Source organism: Elgaria multicarinata, chromosome 23, assembly GCF_023053635.1.
Source record: "Elgaria multicarinata webbii isolate HBS135686 ecotype San Diego chromosome 23, rElgMul1.1.pri, whole genome shotgun sequence".
In the NCBI taxonomy this organism is placed as follows: domain Eukaryota; kingdom Metazoa; phylum Chordata; class Lepidosauria; order Squamata; family Anguidae; genus Elgaria; species Elgaria multicarinata.
In genome coordinates this window covers 7,652,726-7,677,773 of record NC_086193.1, presented here as the reverse complement: position 1 = coordinate 7,677,773, position 25,048 = coordinate 7,652,726, and the positions used below count along the sequence as shown (strand labels likewise).

The 25,048-nt window shown below is 47.6% G+C and overlaps 1 protein-coding gene across 1 annotated transcript in view; it reads left to right on the top strand.

Moving 5' to 3' along the window:
* The first annotated feature begins 11,609 nt into the window (after positions 1 to 11,609).
* Positions 11,610 to 25,048, top strand: part of ARID3A (AT-rich interaction domain 3A) — an 80,747-nt gene continuing 67,308 nt past the window's right edge. The window contains exons 1-2 of the mRNA XM_063147252.1: positions 11,610 to 12,049; positions 16,476 to 16,764. Of these exons, the coding sequence (XP_063003322.1) occupies positions 11,610 to 12,049; positions 16,476 to 16,764 (729 nt within the window). The remainder of the gene's footprint in view (positions 12,050 to 16,475; positions 16,765 to 25,048) is intronic.

The following is a 25,048-nucleotide window of genomic DNA, read 5'->3' as shown; positions in this document are numbered from 1 at the left end:
CTGACGAAGATGGAATTTCACCAGGTTCTCCATATATACAAATGACACCTGCTGAAATTCCCTTTTCTATGCAGCTGTTAAAGATACAGGGGCCCTGCCCTCCTTTTCAGATCATGCATGTGATGTGAAGGATGTGATGTATGAGCCTTCTCTAACAGTTGCCCTCTAGATGTGTTGGACTACAACTCCCATCATGATGATTATCTCTGGAGAGGCCACCAGTGAGAGAGGAAGCAGCAGCCAGGCACCTCTCCACCGGGCCTGGGTCCAGCTCCAGCTGAGAGCCCCCTCCCTCCTGCTGTCAACTGTAACTGCTGAACTTTGCAACTAAGATTGTAGTGCCTGAATTTGCTTTCCTTTTCCCCCTCCTCCTCCTCCTCCTCCTCCCTCCCAATCCCCTTTCCTTTTGTGTCATGTCTTTTAGATTGTAAGCCTGTGGGCAGGGACTGTCAAGAAATACTTTTGTAAGCCGCCGTGAGAGCCTTTTTTGGCTGAATGGCGGCATAAAAATCCTTAAATAAATAAATAAATAAATAAATAATGATTGGCATCTCTCTCTCTCTCTGGGTCTCTGGCTGACTTCCTGCACGTTTTTTCCAGCGGGGCAGAATTGAGCGACGCTCCCTTGGGCTGGACCCAACCCTCTCCTATGGCCGGGCCCTGATTCAGAGGATAGGAATTTGCATCTGATTGCTATTTTGTCATCCTATGATTTGTCTCTCCAGCTCTGTGCACGCCTTAGGCACCGAGGGAGGAGGAGGAGGAGGAGGAGGAGACCAGACCAGGCAATTGCTTGTAAAGGGAAACTTACCAATCCAAGCCGGATAAAGGAGGCTGCATTAAAGCCAACGCAATTAAAAAAAAAGAAGAGGAGAGAAGAAAAAAAGGAAGAGAGGAAGAAAGAGGAAGGAAAGGAAAGGAAGGGAAGGAAGGAAAAGAAAATCAATCCATCTGGGAGATCCAGGGGGGAAAGAACAGAGCTCTTGGAAAGCTACTTTTGTAGCCTGCTGGATCAGCTGCTGGGGGCGGGGGAGAGACAGCCAGGAGAGCGAAAATGCCAGCCCCCCCACCCCACCGCCCTCGCTGCAAGGTAAAAACCCAAAGCAACCCGACCCCTGTTTCCCTAACTTGCTTTTCCTTTCTTTTTCCTGGTTTTTTTTTTTTTAAATAATCAATAACTCGCAGCAATGGGTCGCCTTTTCAGAGTGGGGCGTTCTCCCCAACCCCAAGGAGGGGGACTTTTTTGGGGGGGGGTTAGAGGTGGGGGGAGCATGCATAGAGTTCCAAGAGAAGTCGATCGTGGCTGGGTGTGCGTCTACTTCCGAGGAGACCTTGCAAGGCACATTACTGTGGGTCCTCCCTTGGCTCCAGCCCCCCCACCCCCTTCTTTTCCTTAGACTGGCTTTGTACAGAACTTTTTTTTAAAGTTCTGCATTTACGTTTTAAAATGCCTGGAGATGGAGGTGTGTGTGTGTGTGTGTGTGTGTGTGTGTGTGTGTGTGTGTGTGTGTGTGTGTGTGTGTGTGTAGGGGGGTGGGCAGACTCTTTGCTAAGCTTCTTTCATGCCTTCATTTTTCTTCTTCTGGGTGTAATTATTTTAGACCTCTCTCTCTCCCCCCCCCCCCGCAAAACCTGGCTTGAAGCGCCTTCCCCCTGAAGTCCCTCAATTAACTTTGCCAATGTCTGCGTAGGCTTAATTGCAGGTTTTATTTTTAAAAGAAGTGTCTAGTTGAGTGGTTGAAAAAAAAATTGTTTGCAAAACCTTCTGTATCTCCCCCTCCCCCCCCAAAAAAATTTGCATGGGTTACCTTTTCCTCTCTGTGTTAGTAGAGCTATTTTAATTCCGGGGGGGGGGGGACACACACCCTGGATTGTTCTAGGCAGTTGTTGATTCACACACCCAAAAGAGCACTCTTTATTTATTTATTTATTTATTTACAATTTTGCTTTGATGCATCTTGTTCCAAAGGAGTGCACACAGACATAACTAAATATTCTTTTCCAGTTTCTTGAGAAATATTTATCTAGTGACCAGCGTCTTTAAATTCCAGCCCTGGCCACCCTAACCAGAAATATCTCCTTTTGCAAGATTGTACACAGACGGCTCACGGTGTTCCCTTAGCTTTATTTCCTAGTTAGTGTATTTTACAATGGCCTGGTTCAGACAACGTGCGAAACCATGCTGCTGAACCCCAAAATGGTTAAGGGAATGCAAGGCAGGCCACTGGCAGTCTAAAACAACACTTCTGGTAATGTATTTCTTTCGTAGGGTTGGAGGTGTATTAAATTGGAGGGGGCCCTTACTTTTCCACGGCCACCCTGGCTTAGTTTTTAGAGGGCGTGCTTCTCCGTGTGTCTCTGTTCTTGGGTGCGCTCAGTCATTAATTAGGGAATTGGACTAGTTGTCCTCCAAGGCCTCTTTTGCATCTCTAAAATTCCATGATGCTTCATTGGAAGGACGCAAAGTCAAGAGTGGTGACATGCCGAGATGTATCAGGGCACAGTCTTGCAGTGTCTCCACGGCAGGAGCGGTTTGGTTGCACTCAGTGCAGTGGCACAGTTTGAAGCAGTAAATCGTGCAGGGGTGCAGCGGATACCCTCTGCTTGCGTGTCAGGATTCTAGTGTAATTATTTAACCTGGTGTGGTTTTTTTTGTGGGAATCACTGCCTTGAAAGAAAGGAACCTGTCCACCCCCATCAAATGGCACCTTTTAGTTTTGGTAGAAACTATTGCTGTGTGTGTGTTCGTTCGTGTCCGTTCCCCACCCACCTCCTACTCTACTGCCCCACTGTTTAGGTTTGCGGGGTTTACGGATTCTTAATATTTAAAAGAATAATTTGCTGTTAGGCAAAGCGAAGAGGCAAGGGCTTGGGGCTTTCTTTTGTGTTCTTCACTTCTCTCTTTGGTGGGGGGCAATTTTGGGTGTTTAAGTCTTCCCTCATCAACTATCCAAAAGGCTTGAATCGTGACCGTCTTGAGCGTGTGTTCCATATTGCAAAATCTATATTGCAAAGGCCCCAGGATTGTAGTGCAGGGACACGTTGCACCACCACTGGTGGTTCCTGAGGCCTAGCGTTGGGGGTGATGTGTGGCTTTTTCTGCACCAACTGCAGCCGCCTTATCCCCCAGCACAGCACTTCTGCTTTTCCCCATCAAAGTGAGCTTCAGCTGTTCCCTTAGAGGGGGAAATTAAAAGGTGACCCCAGCCGTTGAGAATCACATGTGCGCTGAGCTGCATTGCCCTCCCGTTTCGTTCTATTTTTGTGGGTCACACTCAAGTGTGGCAGAATGTCGAAACTGCCTTGTGGTATATGTGTGTTTGAGTGTGCAGATGTCTTTTTTTTTCTACTGGAGCATCTTGGCTGGTCAAGCATTATAAGTTTATCAGAAATCTTTCTAGGTTTAGACAAATAAAAAGGGCTCAAGGCCACCACAAGCACAGAATTATTATTATTATTATTATTATTATTATTGCATCCCACCTTTTGCCCAAAACTGGGCCTTACAAAATTTAAAACATATACATTTAAAAACCCAGACAAAAGTTTAAAATATATTCCAATATTAAAACATTTACAATATGTGACCATTTTAAAAGCCGTTAGCACAGATGGAGGACCAGATTAAACACTGTGCGTACCCGTCTCTCACCCCTAACTAATCCAGGCCCCGGTGACCAAAGGCAGGTGGTGGGAAAACGCCTCATCGAGGTGTTTGTGGAAAAGAGATTTTTAAACGACTCAAGCCAGTGAGACAAGTTGGTTTTATGACTGATCTGAGGGGGAAGCAAACTTCTGCCTGACCGTATTTATCAGCCTCCCCCAAAGGCGTCTGAACTTCCAAACAACCCAGGAAGTAAATTTCCATTCTTTGAACACCATGTGTCTGTTGCTGCTGCTACTTCTTACCAAATATTAAAATTACATTCGCCACTCAAATCAGTAGTAAAATGGGCCAAGAAGACTCGCCATTCTACTGTATGCATCTAGCGTCTGTATGCTCTGTGGGTGAACACGGAAAGCTCCCTTACATTGGCCTGGTTCAGACAACACGCTAAACCATGCTGCTTAACCACAAAATGGTTAAGGGAATGCATTAAGGTCAATGCATTCCGTTAACTGTTTTGTGGTTGAGCAGCATGGTTTAGCGTGTTGTCTGAACCAGGCCATTGAGTCAGACGCTTGGTTCGTATAACCTAGTATTGGCCCCATTCAGAAGACACCTTAAACCACGGCTTTAACCATGGTTAATAAGGCTTTTGGCTTAACCACCATGGTTAAAGCCATGGTTTAAGGTGTCTTCTGAACACAGCCCGGCTTTCTGGCTTAACCACCATCGTTAAAACCGTGGTTTAAGGTGTCTTTTGGATGGTGCCTTTGTCTCCATGGAGAAACTGGGGATTGAACTCTCTGCGTGCTAAGCAGGGGGTTGTATCACTGAGCAAAAGCCCCTAGATTTCTGCATATGGCTCAGGCTGTGCTATGCTAAAGCAGATGGGAGCCTCCTCTATTGGAAGGAGGTAGAAGAAAGGTCCCTGTCCTCTAGGAGCCTACAATCTTAAATTTCAACTGTGTGTGGGACGACGGGAAAATGCAAGAAGCCTGTGTGCATTGAGATGTAGTGCGTGCCGTGTCGAGCCGTGTGCCACGCCTGGATCGTGGCCCACACAGCATTGATAGGATAGGAACCGCCATGCCTAGTAAGGAGATCAGTTCTAATTTGCAACAGTGTGGGTTCTTCTTAAAAGATAGAGCCAGGAAAGCCCGCCGGCTTCTTCTCGTAAGCTAACAAGGGACTTCTGTAAATTGCCCTTTGTCTCTCTTTCTGCCGCCTACAAGATCATTAAAGAATTACTGTCTGTAACACAGAGAGGGACTTAGGAGATGTTACCTCCTAAGGTGCCAGCTCAGCTCTTTCTCAGCGTCCCCGCCCCGCTTTCTTAGCCCCTTAAGTTGACAACTGTAATACCCTTGTCTATGACTGGGGATTGTCTGGAGGTGGAAATGTGGTCGGGAAAGAAGAGTCTTTAGGATACCCTGAAAATGTTCTTCTCTGGATAATTCTACTCTGCTCTTTAGATACGAGAACATGTGTTAAAGGCAGAGCTGCTGCAGTAGCCTTTCCCAACTTGGGGCCCTCCAGATGCGTTGGCCTACAAGCTGAGAGTGTATTTTTAATTTATTTATTACATGTATATCCCACCTTTTTTCCTCCAAGGAACCCAAGGCGGCATACATAATCCTCCTCCTCTCCATGTTTTCCTCACAACAACAACCCTGTGAGGTGGGTTGGGCTGAGAGTCTATGACCGGCCCAAAGTCACCCACTGGGTTTCCATGGCCGAGTGGGGACTAGAACCCGGATCTCCCAACAATCTGGAGGGCCCCAAGTTGGGGGAAGGCTGTATCTCAGGCTTTCATTTCCCAAAACTGGAAGTGAGTTGCCTGTTTATACTTGGCAGTGGGGGAAATAAAGCACTTTGCACATGCTTCAATGTACTCCAGATCATTATCCATTCATGTGTGTGAGGGCAGGCCTGAAGGTTGTTGGTCCTACGTTATTTTTTACTAGAATTCAAAGATCCACCAACCTGAGCTTAGGGGGCAAAAAGCCCATGCTTAGAACGAAAAGAGAGGGTGCCCCTGAGCCCGTTGTGAGCCTAGGAATTTGTTTTGATTCCCAGAACTGAACAGAGATCCGAATCCTTCCACACAGAAGCCCACTTCTGGTTTTCATCCCAAGCTTTCTTCTTTTCGGCAAGGGAAAGGAGTCGTTTTGTTGCAGCTGTCCGGATCGGAAATTCTTGCTGACTGATTGCCGGTCACCCAGAAAGCTACCAGTAGATCCTAACCTACCTTCGGCCCACCCTTGTTTTAGGGCCGGGGTGGGCAGCTTCAAGAGGGTCTGGGGGACGCTTTGCTCCTGCACACACACTTTGTGGCTGGGTCATTGCACCGCTGACACTTTCCCCCTTGAGGGCCATGTGGCAGGAAGACCCACAATAACAACTTCAGATGTGTGTTTTTCCTCCTCCCTCTTTGCACGCCACGGCCAATGAGATGGCAGCGTGAGCGACTGCTCATGGAAAACGGCCTCCTGATTGGTTCTGGTTTCCTCTGATGTCAGAGAAGTTCCATTAAGGTGCCCACTGGTGGCTCCAGGTGGGAGAGGATTCCATGGTGGTTGGAAAACAAGTGCGAGCCACATGCCTTTGTAGGGCAGGCCTGGAGCGTGGCTGGCAGATCAAACAGGCTGGGTTGGGTCAGGTGAATCCAGTACTTTACTTTGAGGGGGTAGCCCTTAGCTTTGTGGCTTGTTGTGGGTGGGAGGGCAGTAGTGCCACTCAACTAGCTACAGTGATCCATGCTCTGATAACCTTTTGTTTGGATTACTGCAATGCGTTATACGTGGGGCTGCCTTTGAAAACAGTCCGGAAGCTTCAGCTGGTACAAAACAGGGCAGCCCGTTTACTAACAGGGACTGGCTGGCGAGATCACATCACGCCAGTCCTTTTACAACTTCATTGGCTGCCAGTCCAGGTCCGGGCCCGATTCAAAGTGCTGGTATTGACATTTAAAGCCCTAAACGGTTTGGGGACAGGTTATTTGAAGGAACGCCTCCTCCCATATGTACCTGCCCGGACCTTAAGATCATCTACAGGAGCCCTTCTCCGTGAGCCCCTGCCAAAGGAAGTGAGGCAGGTGGCTACTAGAAGGAGGGCTTTCTCCGCTGTGGCACCCCGGTTGTGGAATGAGCTCCCCAGAGAGGTCCGCCTGGCGCCTACACTGTACTCCTTTCGTCGCTAGCTGAAGACCTTTTTATTCACTCAGTATTTTAACACTTAATTTTAACTCAAATTTAAATTATACTGTTTTAACTCTGTATTTTAACCTTATATCAATTGTGCTGCGTGGTTTTATCCTGGTTGTGCTTTTTATATTGTATTTTGTATTTGTATTTTTAACTTGTTGGTTGTTTTATGATGGTTTTAATTTTTGTGAACCGCCCAGAGAGCTTCGGCTATTGGGCGTTATAAAAATGTAATAAATAAATAAATAAAACTAGCTGGTGGATGGTTCCTAAGAGCTGGCCAACCCAAACATCAGTTCCACGTTAGATTTTTCAGTGATGGACTCCTGGGTCATCTCTCAACAACAGTGGGCATTCATAGGCTCCCTCCTTCATTACAAACCTGCCTCCAAAAGACATCTAAACCAGTGTCCACCCTTGGAGGCTGCCTTATACTGAATCTTGGTCCTTCTAGCCTAGTATTGTCACCACTGACTGGCAGCAACGCTCCTGGGTTTCAGGCTTGGGTTTTGCTGGCTGCAAAGAAAATGCTTTGCCTTTCCCTATTCTGTAGGTGTGGTGAGTTCCTTAAATGAAATATATGTGTCGTGACGGAGTTTCTCCGCCACCCCCATCCTGGGTGTGCTGCCCATTAACTTCAGTGGGTCAACCTGAACTCTTAATGCCATCTATAATAATAAAAGAGGGCATCTGGCTTTCTCCAGTATCCGAGGCAGTAAGCCTGTGTGCACCAGTAGCTGGGGAACATGGGTGGGAGGGTGCTGTTGCACCATGTCCTGCTTGTGGGTCCCTGGTTGACAGCTGGTTGGCCGCTGTGTGAACAGAATGCTGGACTAGATGAACCCTCGGTTTGATCTAGCATCGCGCTTTTTATGTTCTTATTTATTTATTTATTGCATTTTTATACCGCCCAGTAGCTGGTTCTTACGTCCGTCTGTCAGTGTCCTAGCGCACATCCGTGAAACCTAGACGCCTGAAACTTGCCATGCATACTACAGGGACCCTGGGGGTGTGGCACTCATGTTTATTTTGTTTCAAAAACTCGTTAATCCGTTAATTTTGAATGTATCCATGTGTTTGAAGCCTGCGGTAACATCTTCAGCCACCAGGGACAGGCTTTCCTAACAAGTGCATCGCTTTGCAGTCTGTCCAGCTTGAAACTGCGAGAAATTAGTAGGCCGAGGGACAGCGGAATGGCATAGATACGCCTCTGACATTTTCAGTCCCAAACCAGAGGGGATTCATAGACTAAGGGACGGAGATATAAAACTGCCCCCTCCCCGCTGCTGTGCGGAAGCCCCTCCTCAAAGGAATTGGAGTGGACAGGCCCTCTCCTTCAGGGGCTGTAGGGCTGCACCCTGGCAGGAGCTGTGCCTCAGGGTGCTATTGAGCATAGCTTCACTCAGGTGTGATGGGCCCTCTGGCCTGGTTCAGACAACACACTAAACCATGCTGCTTAACCACAAAATGCATTCCCTTAACCATTTTGCAGTTAAGCAGCATGGTTTAGCGTGTTGTCTGAACCAGGCCAATGTGTCATAGAATCATAGAATCATAGAATCATAGAATAGCAGAGTTGGAAGGGGCCTACAAGGCCATCTAGTCCAACCCCCTGCTCAATGCAGGAATCCATCCTAAAGCATCCCTGACAGATGGTTGTCCAGCTGCCTCTTGAAGGCCTCTAGTGTGGGAGAGCCCACAACCTCCCTAGGTAACTGATTCCACCGTCGCACTGCTCTAACAGTCAGGAAGTTTTTCCTGATGTCCAGCTGGAATCTGGCTTCCTTTAACTTGAGCCCGTTATTCTGTGTCCTGCACTCTGGGAGGATCGAGAAGAGATCCTGGCCCTCCGAATCTGACAGCTTTGCGCTTGAAGGCTTTGTTGTATCAAACAGGGGGCTATTCCCACCTGTGCAAAGCCAGGTCCATCCGCCAGTATAAAATGAGAGAAGAGAGTCTCTTTTCACACCGAGGCCTAACTGTTTGGCACGGTTGTTTGCTCGGCGGGAAGGCCTCGCAGTCCTCTTACTACGGATCTAATTCTGACAGTTAAAATAGTCTGCATGATGTGGCTGTATTCATAGAAACAAGTTTGGACGAAGCTGGGTGCTCTTCGGGCGCTTGTGCAGTCTTGCCCATAGCTTTTGTCCGTGGAGATCTCCCTCCCCTTCTGTGGGGCGCATTGTGTTGTAGGGAGGCTATCCCTTTTCCGGGGAAGACAGAGGACAGCCGAGAACCGTCTCTCCTGCTGCTCCCAGCCTGTGGAACGGCTTGCCGGAGGAGACTCATCAGCTTGACAGTCTTTTAGCGTTCAAGAAAGCTATCAAGACTGATCTCTTCTGGCAGGCCTACTCAGTGGAATTTTAGGATACTTTTAATATGCTTTTAGGATGTTTTTAACAGTGTATGCTGTGTTTTTAATCAGCATTTTGTGTATTTTATGCGTGTTGTTCCCCGCCTCGATCCAATCGGAGAGGCGGGTAAGAAATATTGTTGTTGTTGTTATTATTATTATTATTATTATTATTATTATTATTATTATTATTAGAAATGCTCTTAGAGACACCCTGAGAAGATTTGGGTCATTATTGTTGTTGTTGTTGTTGTTATTATTATTATTATTATTATTATTATTATTATTATTAAAATGCAGCTTGTATTGGTTGCTTGTAGTGAGAAACAATCCTATCCAGGTGACCAGAAAGTAATTTAGAAGAAAGTTGGTTCTTTCCCCCCCCCCCCCACTTTTCCCCATGCCCCTTCCCTTGAATTGGCTTGCAATATTCTTCAAATACTATTGTAAATGCTATGTTGCCATGAACACCATTACTCCTCCTCCATTCCTGGTTTTTTTTTTTTGCCCCCCCCAATACCCTCATGATAGGGGGTCATGAATAATCCTGGGGTCGTTCATTATTATTATTATTATTATTATTTATTTATTTATTTATTTATATAGCACCATTATAGTGAATTGCCCCCTCTGAAATTTGCATGTGGCATGGCCCCTCCCTCTCGCACACCAATCGGCTGCCTCTTCCCATTTCCCCCTCCCCTCTGGCAGTGACAGCTGAACCCGTAGGGCTGCAGCGGGGGGGGGGGGGCGCTTCGCACCGCACTGGCTGAGCAGGGCTGTCCATCATCAGAGGGGCTGCCCTGCCTGTTTAGCATGGAGGTCATTAATTGCATTACAGCTCCAGCTTTGAACTTTATCAAACTTTCAAATTAAGCTCTGCTTAAGCTTTAGTCTAAACCAAAAATGAGCAAAACTGGTGGATCTCTAGTAAGAAGTCTTACAGTGCTGTGTTCTTATATAAAATTAAAATCTTTGGGGGCTCAAGTTAAAGGAAGCCAGATTCCGGCTGGACATCAGGAAAAACTTCCTGACTGTTAGAGCAGTACAACAATGGAACCAGTGACCTAGGGAGGTTGTGGGCTCTCCCACCCTAGAGGCCTTCAAGAGGCAGCTGGACAAGCATCTGTCAGGGATGCTTTAGGGTGGATTCCTGCATTGAGAAGGGGTTGGACTAGATGGCCTTACAGGACCCTTCCAACTCTGCTATTCTATGATTCTATGGTTCTAATATAGCCATGTGTAAGCAGAGAGGCTCATAAGAATTCTTGAGGCCTGGTAACTTGATTTGAAAAGCTGTCTCACCAGCTGGACCAGTAAAATAGCGCCTTAACTTTTTTTTTTGCATGAATGTAGCCCAACTACAAGCCATACTGTACCCTTCTGACTGAAATTTCCTGTTCCCCTGACCTCCTCTTTCCAGAGTACAAAATAAGAAATGTCTTCCCTTTTCAGAAAATTACTTCTTCTTCTTTTTGCTTTGATGGTGCTGAATATTTTTGTGATGTCTGGCCCGTTTAGGATTAATCCAGCTTGCTCTGGGTGCAATTCTTCTCTGCCCCCCCCCCTCCCCGGTCATCAAGATGATGCAGCTTCAAGCTCCTAGTCCTGATGGTTTCTCTCTGCTCTGAGTAATTCCTCCACCATCTGCTCTGTGCTCACCTTTTCCCCTCTGCCCCGATTAGTCGCTGTCTTTCTCTTCTAAACAAGGTCTGTGGGGTAAGGACTGTGCTTAGTACAGTTCCTGACAAATGTGGAAAGGAACACTTTAAAATTCAAGTTCTTAGTCTTTACTGTGCTAATATGTGTTTTGTTTTGTTTTGGGACAGGGTTTTCACTAACCCCTAGATGAAGAAGACGAGGAGGAGCACAACCCTCAACACTCAGGTTGGATGGAAAGACCCTTGGCAGACGCACAGGATTGGGCCGTGGCTTCAATTCAGGGTGGCGCAAAGTGGCACGGCTGCCGTGTAGAACGTGGGACCTTGCCCTGCAGGATCACGGCTAACCTTTAAAGCAATACCGTGTGTAGGCGTGCACACGCGTGTGCGGAACTCGTTCCCCCCCCCCCCGGTCCCTTTTTCTTTTTTGCAAATCTTTCCCTTTGGGCCAAAAAGGATTGAACGCTTCTCCCCTGCCGCTGTGAAGACGGTCACCTGGCTTATGCTGTTGCCTTTGCCGTGATTGTGGAGCGCTGGACTGCCGTGTGGGGGCGTGGGGTTCCTCCAGGTCACCGTAACCCCCTCCCAAGGTAGTTGCCCTCTCTGGGACCACTGGGGCAGAGGGCCCCCTGTAGCCGTCCCTCACGGCGTTGACCCCAGCTGACCGTTGCCCAGCGCCCCTCCCGCCTCCCGTGCAACACGCAGGCCCCTCCCCGTTGGAGCATTGCCTTGCCCCCGGCGCCCCACCGCCCCCTGCCCGGGCGTTGCCTCCTGCAGGCAGGGCCATGAAGCTGCAGGCGGTGATGGAGAATTTGCAGCGGCAGCAGCGTGCCCGGCTGCAGCAGGAGAGGGAGGCACGGCAGCAGCAGCAGCAGCAGCTGGAGCAGCCCCAGGGGAGCCTACAGCCCCCTCCAGCGCCTACTCAGACCGCTGCCCTGCCGACCTCCGGGGCTGCCGCCCTGTCCTGCGGCCGCAGCCAAAATCCTCTCCCTTCTGAGGAGGTGGGGGAGCCTGAGAGCCCTGGGATCCAGAGGGCACAGATGGCGGCATTGGCAGCCATGCGGGCAGCAGCTGCCGGCCTCAGTCAGTCACCCAGCCCGGTAGTGTCAGAGGACAGCCATTCCTCGGAAGAAGAGGAAGAGGAGGAGCCAGGAGGTGGCGAGGAGGAGGAGGAAGAGGACGGCGATTACCTACAGGAAGGAGGCTCAGAGGAAGAGGAGGATATGTAAGTATTAGCCGGAGCTAGCAAAACGCACGTCACTTGTACGTTGCCAAGACCCTGGGAGATGGGCTGCAATGCGTCTCCACCTTTGGAGGCACCTTGCCTCCTGCCAAAGCCGTGCGGTGGCTAAGGTGCTTTGGATGCCAATGCTCAATTATCCCGAAAGCTGACATAAACCTTAGGCTTTCTCTTGGGTTAACCTACCTTGCAGGGTCGTCACGAGACAGGCTTGTTTGATTGGGGAGGGAGAACCATCCCTGCAACTCCCAAGCTCCTTGGATGAAGGGTGTGGTTAAAAAAAATCAATTAATAAACACCCATTGGGCCACCCATTGTTCGGGAGAAAGCCAACGTCGCTAGCCTGGTTCAGACAACACGCTAAACCATGCTGCTTTAAGCAGCATGGTTTAGCGTGTTGTCTGAAGCAGGCCATTCGTTCTCCCGTTTCGGGAATGAGTTTGGGCAAAGAAAGAAACCACTTTTTGAAAGCCGGATGGATGGGATGACTTAGTAAAATAATTTTTTGACAAGAATTCTTGTTGCTTTGCTTGCAAATAATATGAAGGGGTGTATTGTTAGCGGCAGCCAGGAGCAGGGGGAATACTTGGACTGGCCCCAGCTTCATTGCCCCTCCCTGACATTGCAGGGGTCAGAAGACAATAAAACCAACAGAGCTGTTAAGGCAAAACCAGTCTGGCTAGTTTTTAATGCCTCAAGCTTTTGATTAAGTTCCTGATCCTCCTTTGAAAATTTCCAAGTGATTTAATTGGGTGTGTTGGTGTGTGCGGTGGGGGTTGAAAAACCTAATTTTGTAGTTCCAAGCAACGAAACTTTGGCTGGTGGGGGCGGGGGTGCCTGAATGTTTGTTTAGTTGGGTATTCAGGGAGACTCACTGACACAAAATTGGGTGGGATATCTAATACCCTGGAAGACAGAAACAAACTTCAAAGTGATCTTGATAGGCTGGAGTGCTGGCCTGAAAACAACAGGATGAAATTTAATAGGGATAAATGCCAAGTTCTACATCTAGGAAATAGAAACCAAATGCACAGTTACAAGATGGGGGACACTTGGCTCAGCAATACTACAAACGAGAAGGATCTTGGAATTGTTGTAGATCGCAAGCTGAATAGGAGCCAACAGCGCGATATTGCTGCAAGAAAGGCAAATGCTATTTTGGGCTGCATTAATAGAAGTATAGCTTCCAAATCACGTGAGGTACTGGTTCCTCTCTATTCGACCCTGGTTAGGCCTCATCTAGAGTATTGCGTCCATTTCTGGACTTCATAATTCTAGAAGGACGCAGACAAGCTGGAGCGTGTTCAGAGGAGGGCAACGAGGATGATCAGAGGTCTAGAAACAAAGCCCTATGAAGAGAGACTGAAAGAACTGGGCATGTTTAGCCTGGAGAAGAGAAGATTGAGAGGAGACATGATAGCACTCTTCAAATACTTAAAAGGTTGTCCCACAGAGGAGGGCCAGGATCTCTTCTCGATCCTCCCAGAGTGCAGGACACGGAATAACGGGCTCAAGTTAAAGGAAGCCAGATTCCGGCTGGACATCAGGAAAAACTTCCTGACTGTTAGAGCAGTGCGACGGTGGAATCAGTTACCTAGGGAGGTTGTGGGCTCTCCCACACTAGAGGCCTTCAAGAGGCAGCTGGACAACCCTCTGTCAGGGATGCTTTAGGGTGGATTCCTGCATTGAGCAGGGGGTTGGACTCGATGGCCTTGTAGGCCCCTTCCAACTCTGCTATTCTATGATTCTATGATTCTACAATATTCCCCCCTTCCCTCCAACAGTCAGTGTGGCGTAGTGGCTAACGTGTCAGACTGGGAGTCAGGAGATCCGGGTTCTAGTCCCCACTCGGCCGTGGAAACCCACTGGGTGACTTAGGGCCAGTCACAGACTCTCAGCCCAACCTACCTCACAGGGTTGTTGTTGTGAGGATAAAATGGAGAGGAGGAGGATTATGTACACCGCCTTGGGTTCCTTGGAGGAAAAAAAGGCAAGATATAAATGTAATAAAATAAAATAAAATAAAATAAAATAAATAAATAAATAAATAAATAAACACTCATACCAACTGAGGATATTGCTACGGGCATTTGCAGGAACCCTGTACATGATGGGAATAAGTCCCATGAAACTCAGGGCTTACTTCTGAACAGACATTTATTTCATTTCATTTCATTTCATTTCCATACTGCCCAATAGCTCTCAGGGCAGTTTAGAAAAATTTAAACCACAAGGTACATGCATAAGAAGACATACATAAGATTGCACTGTAGGCATGTTTTATACTGTATTTTGTATTTGTGTTTTTGGATTGCTGGTTTTTTTTATGCCCTTCATGGTTTTAATTTTTGTGAACCGCCCAGAGAGCTTCGGCTCTTGGGCGGTATAAAAATGTAATAAATAAATAAATAAATATGTTAGACTTTAAAGTACCAGGGGACTCGATATTATTGCTAGATCATACCACGTATATCTTCCTACCTCCTATTTAGTTGAAAGTTAACTCATGTTGATGATTAGATTTAACTAAGGCAGCCTTTCCCAGTGCCATGCTGACTGGGAATGATGGGAATTGCAGTCCAACACATCTGGAAGGTACCAAATTGGGAAAGGCTATGTTAAGGAGTACTATTATCATTCCAGAATTTAAACTATGCAAGAGAAACTTTTGACTGAAGGCTGGTCAGCTTCAAGCTCCTAGTCCTGATGGTTTCTCTCTGCTCTGAGTAATTCCTCCACCATCTGCTCTTTGCTCACCTTTTCCCCTCTGGTTAATTTGAAGTAGAGGCAGGATTTGAATTTAGGGCTGCCCGTCTCCTAATGCCAGCTGCCATTTCAAACCCAAAGTAGGGAGGAGTTTGTGTTTGCAGTTCTGTTGCTTGTGCCAGATGCAACATAGTGCCTATAAAATTCTTGCATGTGGTGGGGCTACATTGATCAGTGGAAGATGTCACAGGGATTCAGTATCCCTGGAGAAATGGCAGTACACAAAACTCGGAAGTAGATAGCCGCCCTTGTGAAATGTCTTTTCTTGTTGACAACGAAGTAGATAGTCTGCAAAAAAAAAAAAACCCTCCCCCCACAAAAAAGCCCTTTATCAAAGGAGGTCTTTAAATTGGGACCATGGCCATGTTGGCTGGGGGCTTCTGGGAGTTTCTTGAAAGCTTGTCTTCCTTTTCAGGGAGAAGGCTGATAATGGCCTCCTCCCCATTGCCGGAAGACACCTTGCCTACTGTTACTGACGGACAGCCATGGGAGAGAGTTGGATATAGAATCATAGAATAGCAGAGTTGGAAGGGGCCTACAAGGCCATCGAGTCCAACCCCCTGCTCAATGCAGGAATCCACCCTGAAGCATCCCTGACAGAAGGTTGTCCAGCTGCCTCTCGAAGGCCTCTAGTGTGGGAGAGCCTACAACCTCCCTAGGTCACTGGTTCCATTGTCATACCGTTCTAACAGACAGGAAGTTTTTCCTGATCATAGAATCAGAATAGCAGAGTTGGAAGGGGCTACAAGGCCATCGAGTCCAACCCCCTGCTCAATGCAGGAATCCACCCTAAAGCATCCCTGACAGATGGGTGTCCAGCTGCCTCTTGAAGGCCTCTAGTGTGGGAGAGGCCACAACCTCCCTGATTCCATTGTCATACTGCTCTAAAAGTCAGGAAGTTTTGTTCTAGAAAGGTCATGCTTGGTTCTAGCAGAGAAGCAGGGGAGTTCTTTATGGATTCAGCATGTGCCAGAGTCTTTTGCAGTATGTGGGGTGGTGGTGGTTAGAAAGCAAGATGCCATGAACATCAGAAGAGCTCTGCTGGATCAAACCAAGGGCTGATCTTGACCAGCCAATGGTCAACCAGCTGCCCCAACGGGAGAAGTCCGCAAGCAAGACACAACTTGCGTGTTCTTGAAAAACGGGAAGCTTGAAAAATACCGTTCTGGATTTTTGAGTTGTGGGTTGCCTGTAACGTTGGGATGGGATACGATGCTTGAATTACAGGGGAGGGGGTAACTTTAGCACCCGTTCTTTCAGTTACTGTTTCTAGAAGGCTACTGGGGGAAGGAAAGGAAAGGAACCTCTCGTGCCAGCACTTGAGTCATTGCTGACTCCTAGAGGGACGCCTGCTTTTGCTGACGTTTTCTTGGCAGACTTTGTAGTGGGGTGGTTTGCCATTGCCTTCCCCAGTCGCGGTTACCTTTCCCCCAGCTAGCTGGGTACTGGGGGAAGATTTGGTTACATTTAGGGAGAGTCAGGGCGGAGTTTGTGGATTTCGTTAACATCCTCCCACCTTTTCCCTGTGATTCGAGCATTATGTGTGGTGGGTAGAATCGCCTTTTTTGTCTTCTGGATGGGTTGGACTTAAAGCATTCATGCTTTCCTCCTAATAACCCTCTCCCCATCTCTCTTCCCTCCCCAGGAAGGGCAAATGGGGTGAGGATTTCGAAGAAGATGTGGAGGAGGAAGATTATGAAGAGGATGAAGAAATGGCGGAGGAAGGACTTGGCTCCGGAGAGCCGGCCAGGTCGGGTCCGGGGGCCCCACTCCTTCGGAAACAGCAGCCCCCTCAGCAGTACAGAGGGGAGCCTTCCAGGCTACTTGGAGTCCAAGAGCGGCTCTCTTCTGGGATAGCCCACCAAGGCTTGTCACAGCTGCAGGCCCAGGGCCTGGACCACGGGGACTGGACGTACGAGGAGCAGTTCAAGCAGGTAATCGCTGTGAAACGTCTTTTCTTGTTGACATCCAAGGGTGTTTTCTGGAGTGCTGGGGCCCCAGGGGATCCCATCTGGAGAATTGCACCTGCTGGTTGAAGCTGGAGCCAGGAGTGGGGAAATGGTGCCTTTAACGTTGTGTCAGCTTGGCTAAACGAGAGGCCGTGCTATAGCTAGGGCTGACACAGATTTCCTTCACTTCCCGCCCTCCAGATCTGTTGGGATTGCAGTTTTCGTCGTTCCTAACCGGCACAGCCAATTCTGTGCTAGGTCAATCAAAAATCTGCGAGGTCTGCAACGTGCGTTCGAATGTGCACAGTTCCTGTTCTGTAATTCTGCAAAGCTTACTTGCATTTTTAAAGCTGTTCTTATTAATCATTGTTAGGGGAGGCTTTACAGAGCTCTGATCCCCCCCTTCCCCACAATCAGGGGAAACTGCATTCAGCAATTCTGCTAGTCAGGATTTCACTAATTTCTATGTTCACCGTTCCTAAATCTATTTTAGATATGTAGCAGTGTATAAATATTGTCAATAAATACAATAATTTCATTTGAGGTTATCTTTCCAGCCAACGAGGCCTAGAACCTCGTTTCCATTTTTTTGTTTTTATTTAAATGAAATCTGAAGTGTTTGGGACTAGAATGCCCATGTTTCAAGATTAGCTATTTTGAAAGCCCAGCCATGGAATCCTGGGAAGTCCAGGTTCCAAAGAACAGAAGCGCCTTCACAAGATGGCGCTGGTTAAGAATCTTCAATGTACATTATATCAGTGAGATTTCGGGTTTTAAAACTATTTTGTGCTTGCTGTGTAGACGTCATCCTATGGGTGTAGAGTGGGGAAGTCCTTGAGAGTGATGTTTTTTTGCCCCGCTTGGCAAAAGTTTGGAAGCTAAGCTAGGAATAGAGCAAACCCCATTCTTCCAACTGGTGGGGGTCTGGTTTTTCATTGTATTTAAAGTGTAACGTGTGTTCAGAAGCTTGGTTTGTGACATGAGATATTAACAGGCATGACAGAGCTGGAAAAAGTGCAGAAAAGGGCAACTCAATTTTTTTATTCTCCCAGCATTTTAACAGTCTATAAATAAATTTTAACTTGGCGTTTTAAATTTGTAATTTTGCATTGCTGCTGTTTTTATCTGGTTGAGCTTTTATATTGTATTTTATATTATGGTTTTATACTGTTGTTTTATACTTTGAATGTTTTTAATTTTTGTGCCCAGAGAGCTCCAGCTATTGGGCGGTATAGAAATCAAATAAATAAATAAATAAATGATGAAGGGGCTGGAGCATCTCCCCTATGAGGGAAGGTTACATCAGCTGGGATTGTTTAGCTTGGAGAAGGGGAGGCTGAGGGGAGACATGATAGAGGTGTACAAAATGATGCCTGGTGTGGAGAATGTGGACAGAGAGACATTTTTCTCCCTCTCTCAAAATACTAGAACCCAATGGGGTCATTCCATGAAGCTGATGGGTGGGAGATCTAGGACAAATAAAAGGAAGGACTTCTTCACACAGCTCAGAGTTAAATTATGGAACTCACTACCACAAGATGTAGCGATGGCCACCAATCTGGATGGCTTTAAAAGGGGGTTGGATCAATTCCTGGAGGCGAAGGCTATCCATGGCTACTAGCCCTGATGGTTGTGTGCTATCTCCAGTATTCGAGGCAACAAGCCTGTGTGCCCCAGTTGCTGGGGAACATGGGCAGGAGGGTGCTGTTGCACCATGTCCTGCTCGTTCATCCCTGGCCGATGGCTGGTTGGCCCCTGTGTGAACAGAATGCTGGACTAGATGGACCCTTGGTCTGATCCAGCATCAGGGTGCTTCTGGTGTTCTTAAGACATCTGATATTTCCGCTGTCTTCCCGGGAGAAACACTGCTGTACAAATACGAACAATTTCAGGTGTTTCGGTTTAAAGATGTAAGATTAGTTTAAGGATAAAAGGCAACTATGGGGGTGGAGAGATGTGATCAAGGGTTAAAGGATGTTGTTGGATAATTTTGTCCCTTAGCTACCCACCCCCCATCATAATAGAAATTGGGGTCACTCTGCTAAATGGATGGGCAGCAGATTCAGGCGGACAAAAGGAAGTCCGTCTTCCTCACACAAACACAGAATTAACTTGCGGAAAGCAACTGATCTTCTGATGGCCTCTGGCTGAGACTGCTTTAAAAGCTGATCAGATGAGTTCATGGAGGAGGATGGATTGCTGTTAGCTATGGTGGCTCAAAAGAACATCAGAAGTGCCCTGATGTTGGATCAGACTGAGGGTCCATCTACTCCAGCACTATGTTCACACGGTGGCCAACCAGCTGTCGACAAAGCAGGACATGGTGCAACAGCACCCTCTCACCCATGTTCCCCAGCAACTGGTGCACACAGGCTTATTGCTTCCAAATACTGGAGGTAGCACACAACCATCAGAGCTAGTAGCCATGGATAGCCTTCTCCTCCAGGAATTGATCCGACCCCCTTTTCAAGCCATCCAAATGGGTGGCCATCACTACATCTTGTGGGAGTGAGTTCCGTAATTTAACTCTGCGCTGTGTGAAGAAGGACGTCCTTTTATCTGCCCTGAATCTCCCAAGGATCAGCTTCATGGGATGACCCCGGGTTCTAGTATTATGAGAGAGCCCACAGCTTTTGTCCGTGGAGATCTCCCTCCCCTTCTGTGGGGCGCATTGTGTTGTAGAGAGGCTATCCCTTTTCCGGGGAGAACAGAGGACAGCAGAGAACCGTCTCTCCTGCTGCTCCCAGACTGTGGAACGGCCTGCCGGAGGAGACTCATCAGCTTGACAGCCTTTTCGCGTTCAAGAAAGCTATCAAGACTGATCTCTTCTGGCAGGCCTACCCAGTGGAATTTTAGGATACTTTTAATATGCTTTTAGGATGTTTTTAACAGTGTATGCTGTGTTTTTAATCAGCATTCTCCACACCATGCATCATTTTGTATACTTCCCATGCTGAGAGGCAGTGTGCCTCTGGATCCCAGATGCTGGAGGTAGGCAAATGATGAGGGAGGCCTGTGGTCTCTGTGACCCCTGAAGGCATCCACCTGGCTCCCTTGGGAAGCAATATGTTGGACTGTCCATCATTCCAGGCTGGCATGGGCAAAGCTGGGCTGGAGGGGCCTCTTGGTCTGATCCTCTTGTCTGTTACAGTCCAGATTTGGGAGATGTTTTATTACTGTGGACTTCTTCTGTTTTAGTCTTTAAGGTCTGTCTGTTTTTGAAGCTTAATTTCCTGTGCGTGTTTGACGGGAGTAGGAAGTACCGGCTCTGGGTTTTGGAGGATCCTTGCTGTTTAGATTAGGGCTGTGCTCCGCTTTGGTTCGGTTCATAGAAGCGATAGCGGAGCAGCCTGATTTGCCTCCGACAACGGCGGAGATGGATCAGGTCAGGGGGGCTTCGGATCGAGGCGAAGTGGTTTGCCTCGATCCGGAGCTCCGGATGCAGGTAAGTGGGGGGGAGGGGGACTCACCTGGCGCCGGTGCTGGCGTTGCAGTCCATGCGGGACTGGTGATGGAGCCAGGTAAGGGGGGAGGGGGGGCTTACCTGTTTCCGTCGCGGGCTTCAATTGAGGCCCCAGCTTCAAGCCGGAAGAGGCCGCGGCCTCCTCTTCTGGCTTGAAGCTGGGGCCTCAATTGAAGCCAGTTGCGGACTGTGATGGACACAGGTAAGGGGGCGGAGGGGAGTTTGGCTTACCTGCCTCCGTTGCGGTCCGTCGTGGGCTTCAACTGAGGGCTAGGCCTCAGTTGAAGCCTGTGACGGACCGCGACGGACACAGGTAAGGGGGCGGGGGGGGGAGTTTGGCTTATCGGCCCCCATTTTGTCCCCCCTTCCCCACTTACCATCCACCATGGAGGCAAGTAAGTAGGGAAGGGGGGGCAAAATCTCTATCCGCCCCTCAGGATCTCACTCAGTGGAGTGGGGGACGGGTGGATCGACCCAAAGCAGTTCGGGCCCAATCCAGAAGTTTCGGATCGGGCCACAAAGCGGTTTGGGGGATCCATGCACAGCCCTAGTTTAGATGTCGTCCAGGGGCCTGCTCCATCAACCTTCTCACTTTCATTGCCCCTCAACCTCTCTCCCATCATTGCTCCCACTTGCTTGCTTGACAGGCAGGGAGCAAGACGGCCGTGGCGTCTCGTACTCCTTCTCACAACACCTCCCGTTACCTGGGCCAGAGCGAGAGGCAGGTGATAGTGCAAAGGAGGAAGAGCTCCCGGGGGCTTTTCTCACAGGACTGGGGGTTTTGTGTCGAAGGACTGTGAGCTCAATCAGTTCTGGTCCTGAAACATAAATTTCTGGGTTCAGAATTCTTTAATTCTCAGCATAAGCTTTTTGCTTCCAGCTCAGTTGGTGGATCTTGAAGTTCTAATGGAAAAACAAAAGTTGATCCTGCAAGCCTGAAGTCTGCCCACCCCTGCAAAGAGAAGAATGTTCTTTAAAAAAAAAAAAAAAAGAGTCCAAATTTTTCCATTTGAAATTCAATGGTGTCAAAGTCCACAAAGAAGCTTGTTAGTCTGGAAATATTTCTCCCCGGGCAAAACTGACCAGCGTCAGCCGGCCCTTCCAGGATGCTGCAATAAAACCCGGGTATTTTAGAACAAGCTTGCTCTGGCGTCGGTTCCATCCTGTCTCTCGTTTGGCGTTGAAGTTTAAATAGATCTGAACGGGTTTTTTTGTTTGTTTTTTGTTTAATTTCGTGTGTGGGAAGGATTGGATTGGAGACGCTTGTTCAGATTCGCCAGGTGTATATTGTAAATCGGTCTCCTGCTGGTTCTCAAAAACCATAATACTTCTACGCCCAAAAAGTGAACCAGATGTCAGATATGGGTTTGGATCAGTGTGGATGTGGAGAGGGCCCCTCTCCGTTTGAGTGTGAGAGAAGAGGGCACGTGGGGAACCCAGAGAGAGCTGTGCGTATTTTCTGGCTGAAAAATTATTAATTTTTAGTCCGCTTTCAGTGTTTTTAAAACTGAAGGTCCAAATTAAATCTTAGAAGTTTGTGTGTGTGTGAGAGAGAGAGTTCAAATTCTTTTCGGAGGGCTTAAGCTTTGTGTAACATGCATCATGCAAGACACTTCCTCGGGTTAATTGTCTCAGCATTTGTTGAAGGTGACTTCTATTGTTTTGTTACTGTTTTTCAAGTTTCGTGGTATTATTTATTTATTTATTTATATAGCATCATCAGGATGATGTACAGATTATTATTATTATTATTTACATTTATATACTGCCCTATAGCCGAAGCTCTCTGGGCCGTTTACAGAAGTTAAAAACAGTGAACGTTAAAAAGAAATATACAAAATTTAAAACCATAAAAAGCATAAAATACAAACGAAACAGACAATATCCATTTAAAAAAAACTATTCTGGGGTCAGTTAAAAAAAACTCAGCATATGCTGTAAAATGCCTGGGAGAAGCGAAAAGTCTTGACCTGGCACCGAAAAGATAACAATGTTGGTGCCAGGCGAGCCTCGTCAGGGAGATCATTCCACAATTGAGGGGCCACCACTGAAAAGGCCCTTTCCCTTGTTGCCATCCTCTGAGCTTCCCTCGGAGTAGGCACTCGGAGGAGGACCTTAGATGTTGAGCGCAGTGTATGGGTAGGTTCATGTCGGGAGAGGCGTTCCGTCAGGTGTTGTGGTCCCAAGCCATGTAAGGCTTTATAGGTTAAAAGCAGCACCTTATTTCATCCAGCAAACATTGCTTCCTCTGTAGGGAGATGTGTTTGCTTTTTTGCTTTGAATATTGGCATCTGAAAAAGAGTTCTGTGTGATCCACAACTTGGCTTCCGTTTGCTCCAAAAGTAGTGGTCTGGGGAACCCTTAGCGTTACCAAGACTGAATACTGTGTCTAAGATGAAACCCTGCATTCTTCTGCATCGTCGTTCTGAGGATGTAACTTTCCCCCTCTGCTCAGGGATCATATTTTGGCGTAAGGGATGCCAACCGCATGCCTCATGCGCTGTAAGAGATGACAGCAAATGTTTTCCTTCATGCCACTCTGTGGGGGAAATCTGCCTGTGGTTGTCGACAGAGATCGAGAGACAATATGCGCGTCTCAGTGCCAATCCATAGAATCATAGAATAGCAGAGTTGGAAGGGGCCTACAAGGCCATCGAGTCCAACCCCTGGCTCCATGCAGGAATCCACCCTAAAGCATCCCTGACAGAGGGTTGTCCAGCTGCCTCTTGAACGCCTCTAGTGTGGGAGAGCCCACCACCTTCCTAGGTCACTGGTTCCATTGTCGTACTGCTCTAACAGTCAGGAAGTTTTTCCTGATATCCAGCCGGAATCTGGCTTCCTGTAACTTGAGCCCATGATTCCGTGTCCTGCACTCTGGGAGGACGGAGAAGAGATCCTGGCCCTCCTCTGTGTGACAACGTTTTAAGTGTTTGAAGAGTGCCATGTAAAACACACTCTTTTCATTCAGTCATCATTCTTTTTCAACCATATTTGTGTTTCTTCTGACAATCAGTGCAAGGCACCGATGGGGAAACCAACTCAAAAGAGAGAGAGAGCTCAGTAATTTAACGGTGCCTACCTCCCCCACCCCAAAACTGTTTTTTAAAGACCTTCCCACCCTACTTTCTGGCAAAACTCCCCACCCCCACCCCTGCTTCTTTCCGGCAGTCTCTCTTCCCTCTCCCCTGTTTGATCAGCCCAGACTGGGTATTGAATCAGAAAAGTCTTAAAACTAATAGAAGGAAATGGCTCTTTGCAAGCCTGGTCCCCAGAGGCAGAGCCGCCTTTGATGTACTAGTTGTAAATACATTGGGAATTTGGTGGGGAGGGGGTTTGATGGGGAGAGTTCCTCCCCCTACTGCATCCTTTTTTTGTTCAAACAGCAGCAGATGGAATCCAGATGGAAAGAAGGAGGCGTGTTTTTTGGCTATGATAAGGTAGCAAAAGATACTTGAGAGCATTTTTCAGGAGTTCCCAGGAGCAGATTGTGAGGTTCTATACCTATCTGTCAATCTCCCCTTCGGAATCTGCATTTTGGAATCTTGTAGTTTGGAATCTCTCGTCCCGGTTTAGAAATGGTGCAAAGAATGTTGCAATAATTCCCAAGCGGATCACACTGGTGTGGATCTTTATACTGTTAGTTTTACCCTACCCAGTGCCTGTTTACCCTACCCTGTGCCTGTTTACCCTACCCAGTGCCTGTTTACCCTACCCTGTGCCTGTTTGCATTCTCTTCCCCTCCTTATTGTTTTATTATGATTTTATTAGAATGTAAGCCTATGCGGCAGGGTCTTGCTATTTACTGTTTTACTCTGTACAGCACCATGTACATTGATGGTGCTATATAAATAAATAAATAATAATAAGAAGAAGAAGAAGAAGAAGAAGAAGAAGAAGAAGGGCTCCTGGGAGCCAGTGGTGTCTGGGCTCAGAAGAGGCTGCCCGTTATGCCTTCAGATGAGTCATAGAAACAAAGAGCTGAGGCTTGCCTATACAGCTCATTTACTCAGACTTAAATGCGCATATTTGCATTTCAGGACACATGCGCAGCTGTCCATTCACCGTAGCGCCGGGTTTTTAACGCGATAATGTGCATATTCGCATTTGCGATTTACTGCGGCTTTTGGATCACATCCGAGTTTGCACGGTATTATGTTTATGTGTCTTTAGGGGAGATAAATCACATTTTGACATGTGGGCGGAGCTTTGAGGGTGGGACAACGTGATTGGCCAATTTCCTTATTTCCCACCTATCAGCTGCCTTGTTCCTCCGCGCTGTTTTTAGTTTGACTTCTCTGATTCTGCTGCCTCGTTCCTTTCCATCCCTGCTCCCGGTTTGTCTATTATATGAATCTTCGGAGCTCCGCATATAACATTTATAGCTTCCATCGTCTCTACTCTGTAGCATCATATATGAGCATGTGCGCATTTATAACTGCACATAAAAATATATCAGGAAATAAATCACTGTTGCTGCTGCAGTGTGATGGTCTTTACCTAGATTCGAATCAACGAAAATTCGGGTTTATATTTAATGAGGAGCGATCACGTCGTATAGATGGGGGGCCTGGAAGGGACCATGGACTCAGGTCATTTTGTTCCTCTGCCCCACACAACATTTAACATTTACTCTGCCGTGCTGCTGCAACATCCTTAGTGAACGAATTGCTTGTCTAGAAGGCTGATTTTTTTTCTGGGAGGGAATTTTGCCCCATTTCTGCCTCGGCTGTGATCTGGTTCACTGATTTGCGCCCGGTGCTGAGAGCCCTTCCGTTGGGTCTCTCTGAAGGTCATTGGCAGTTGGCA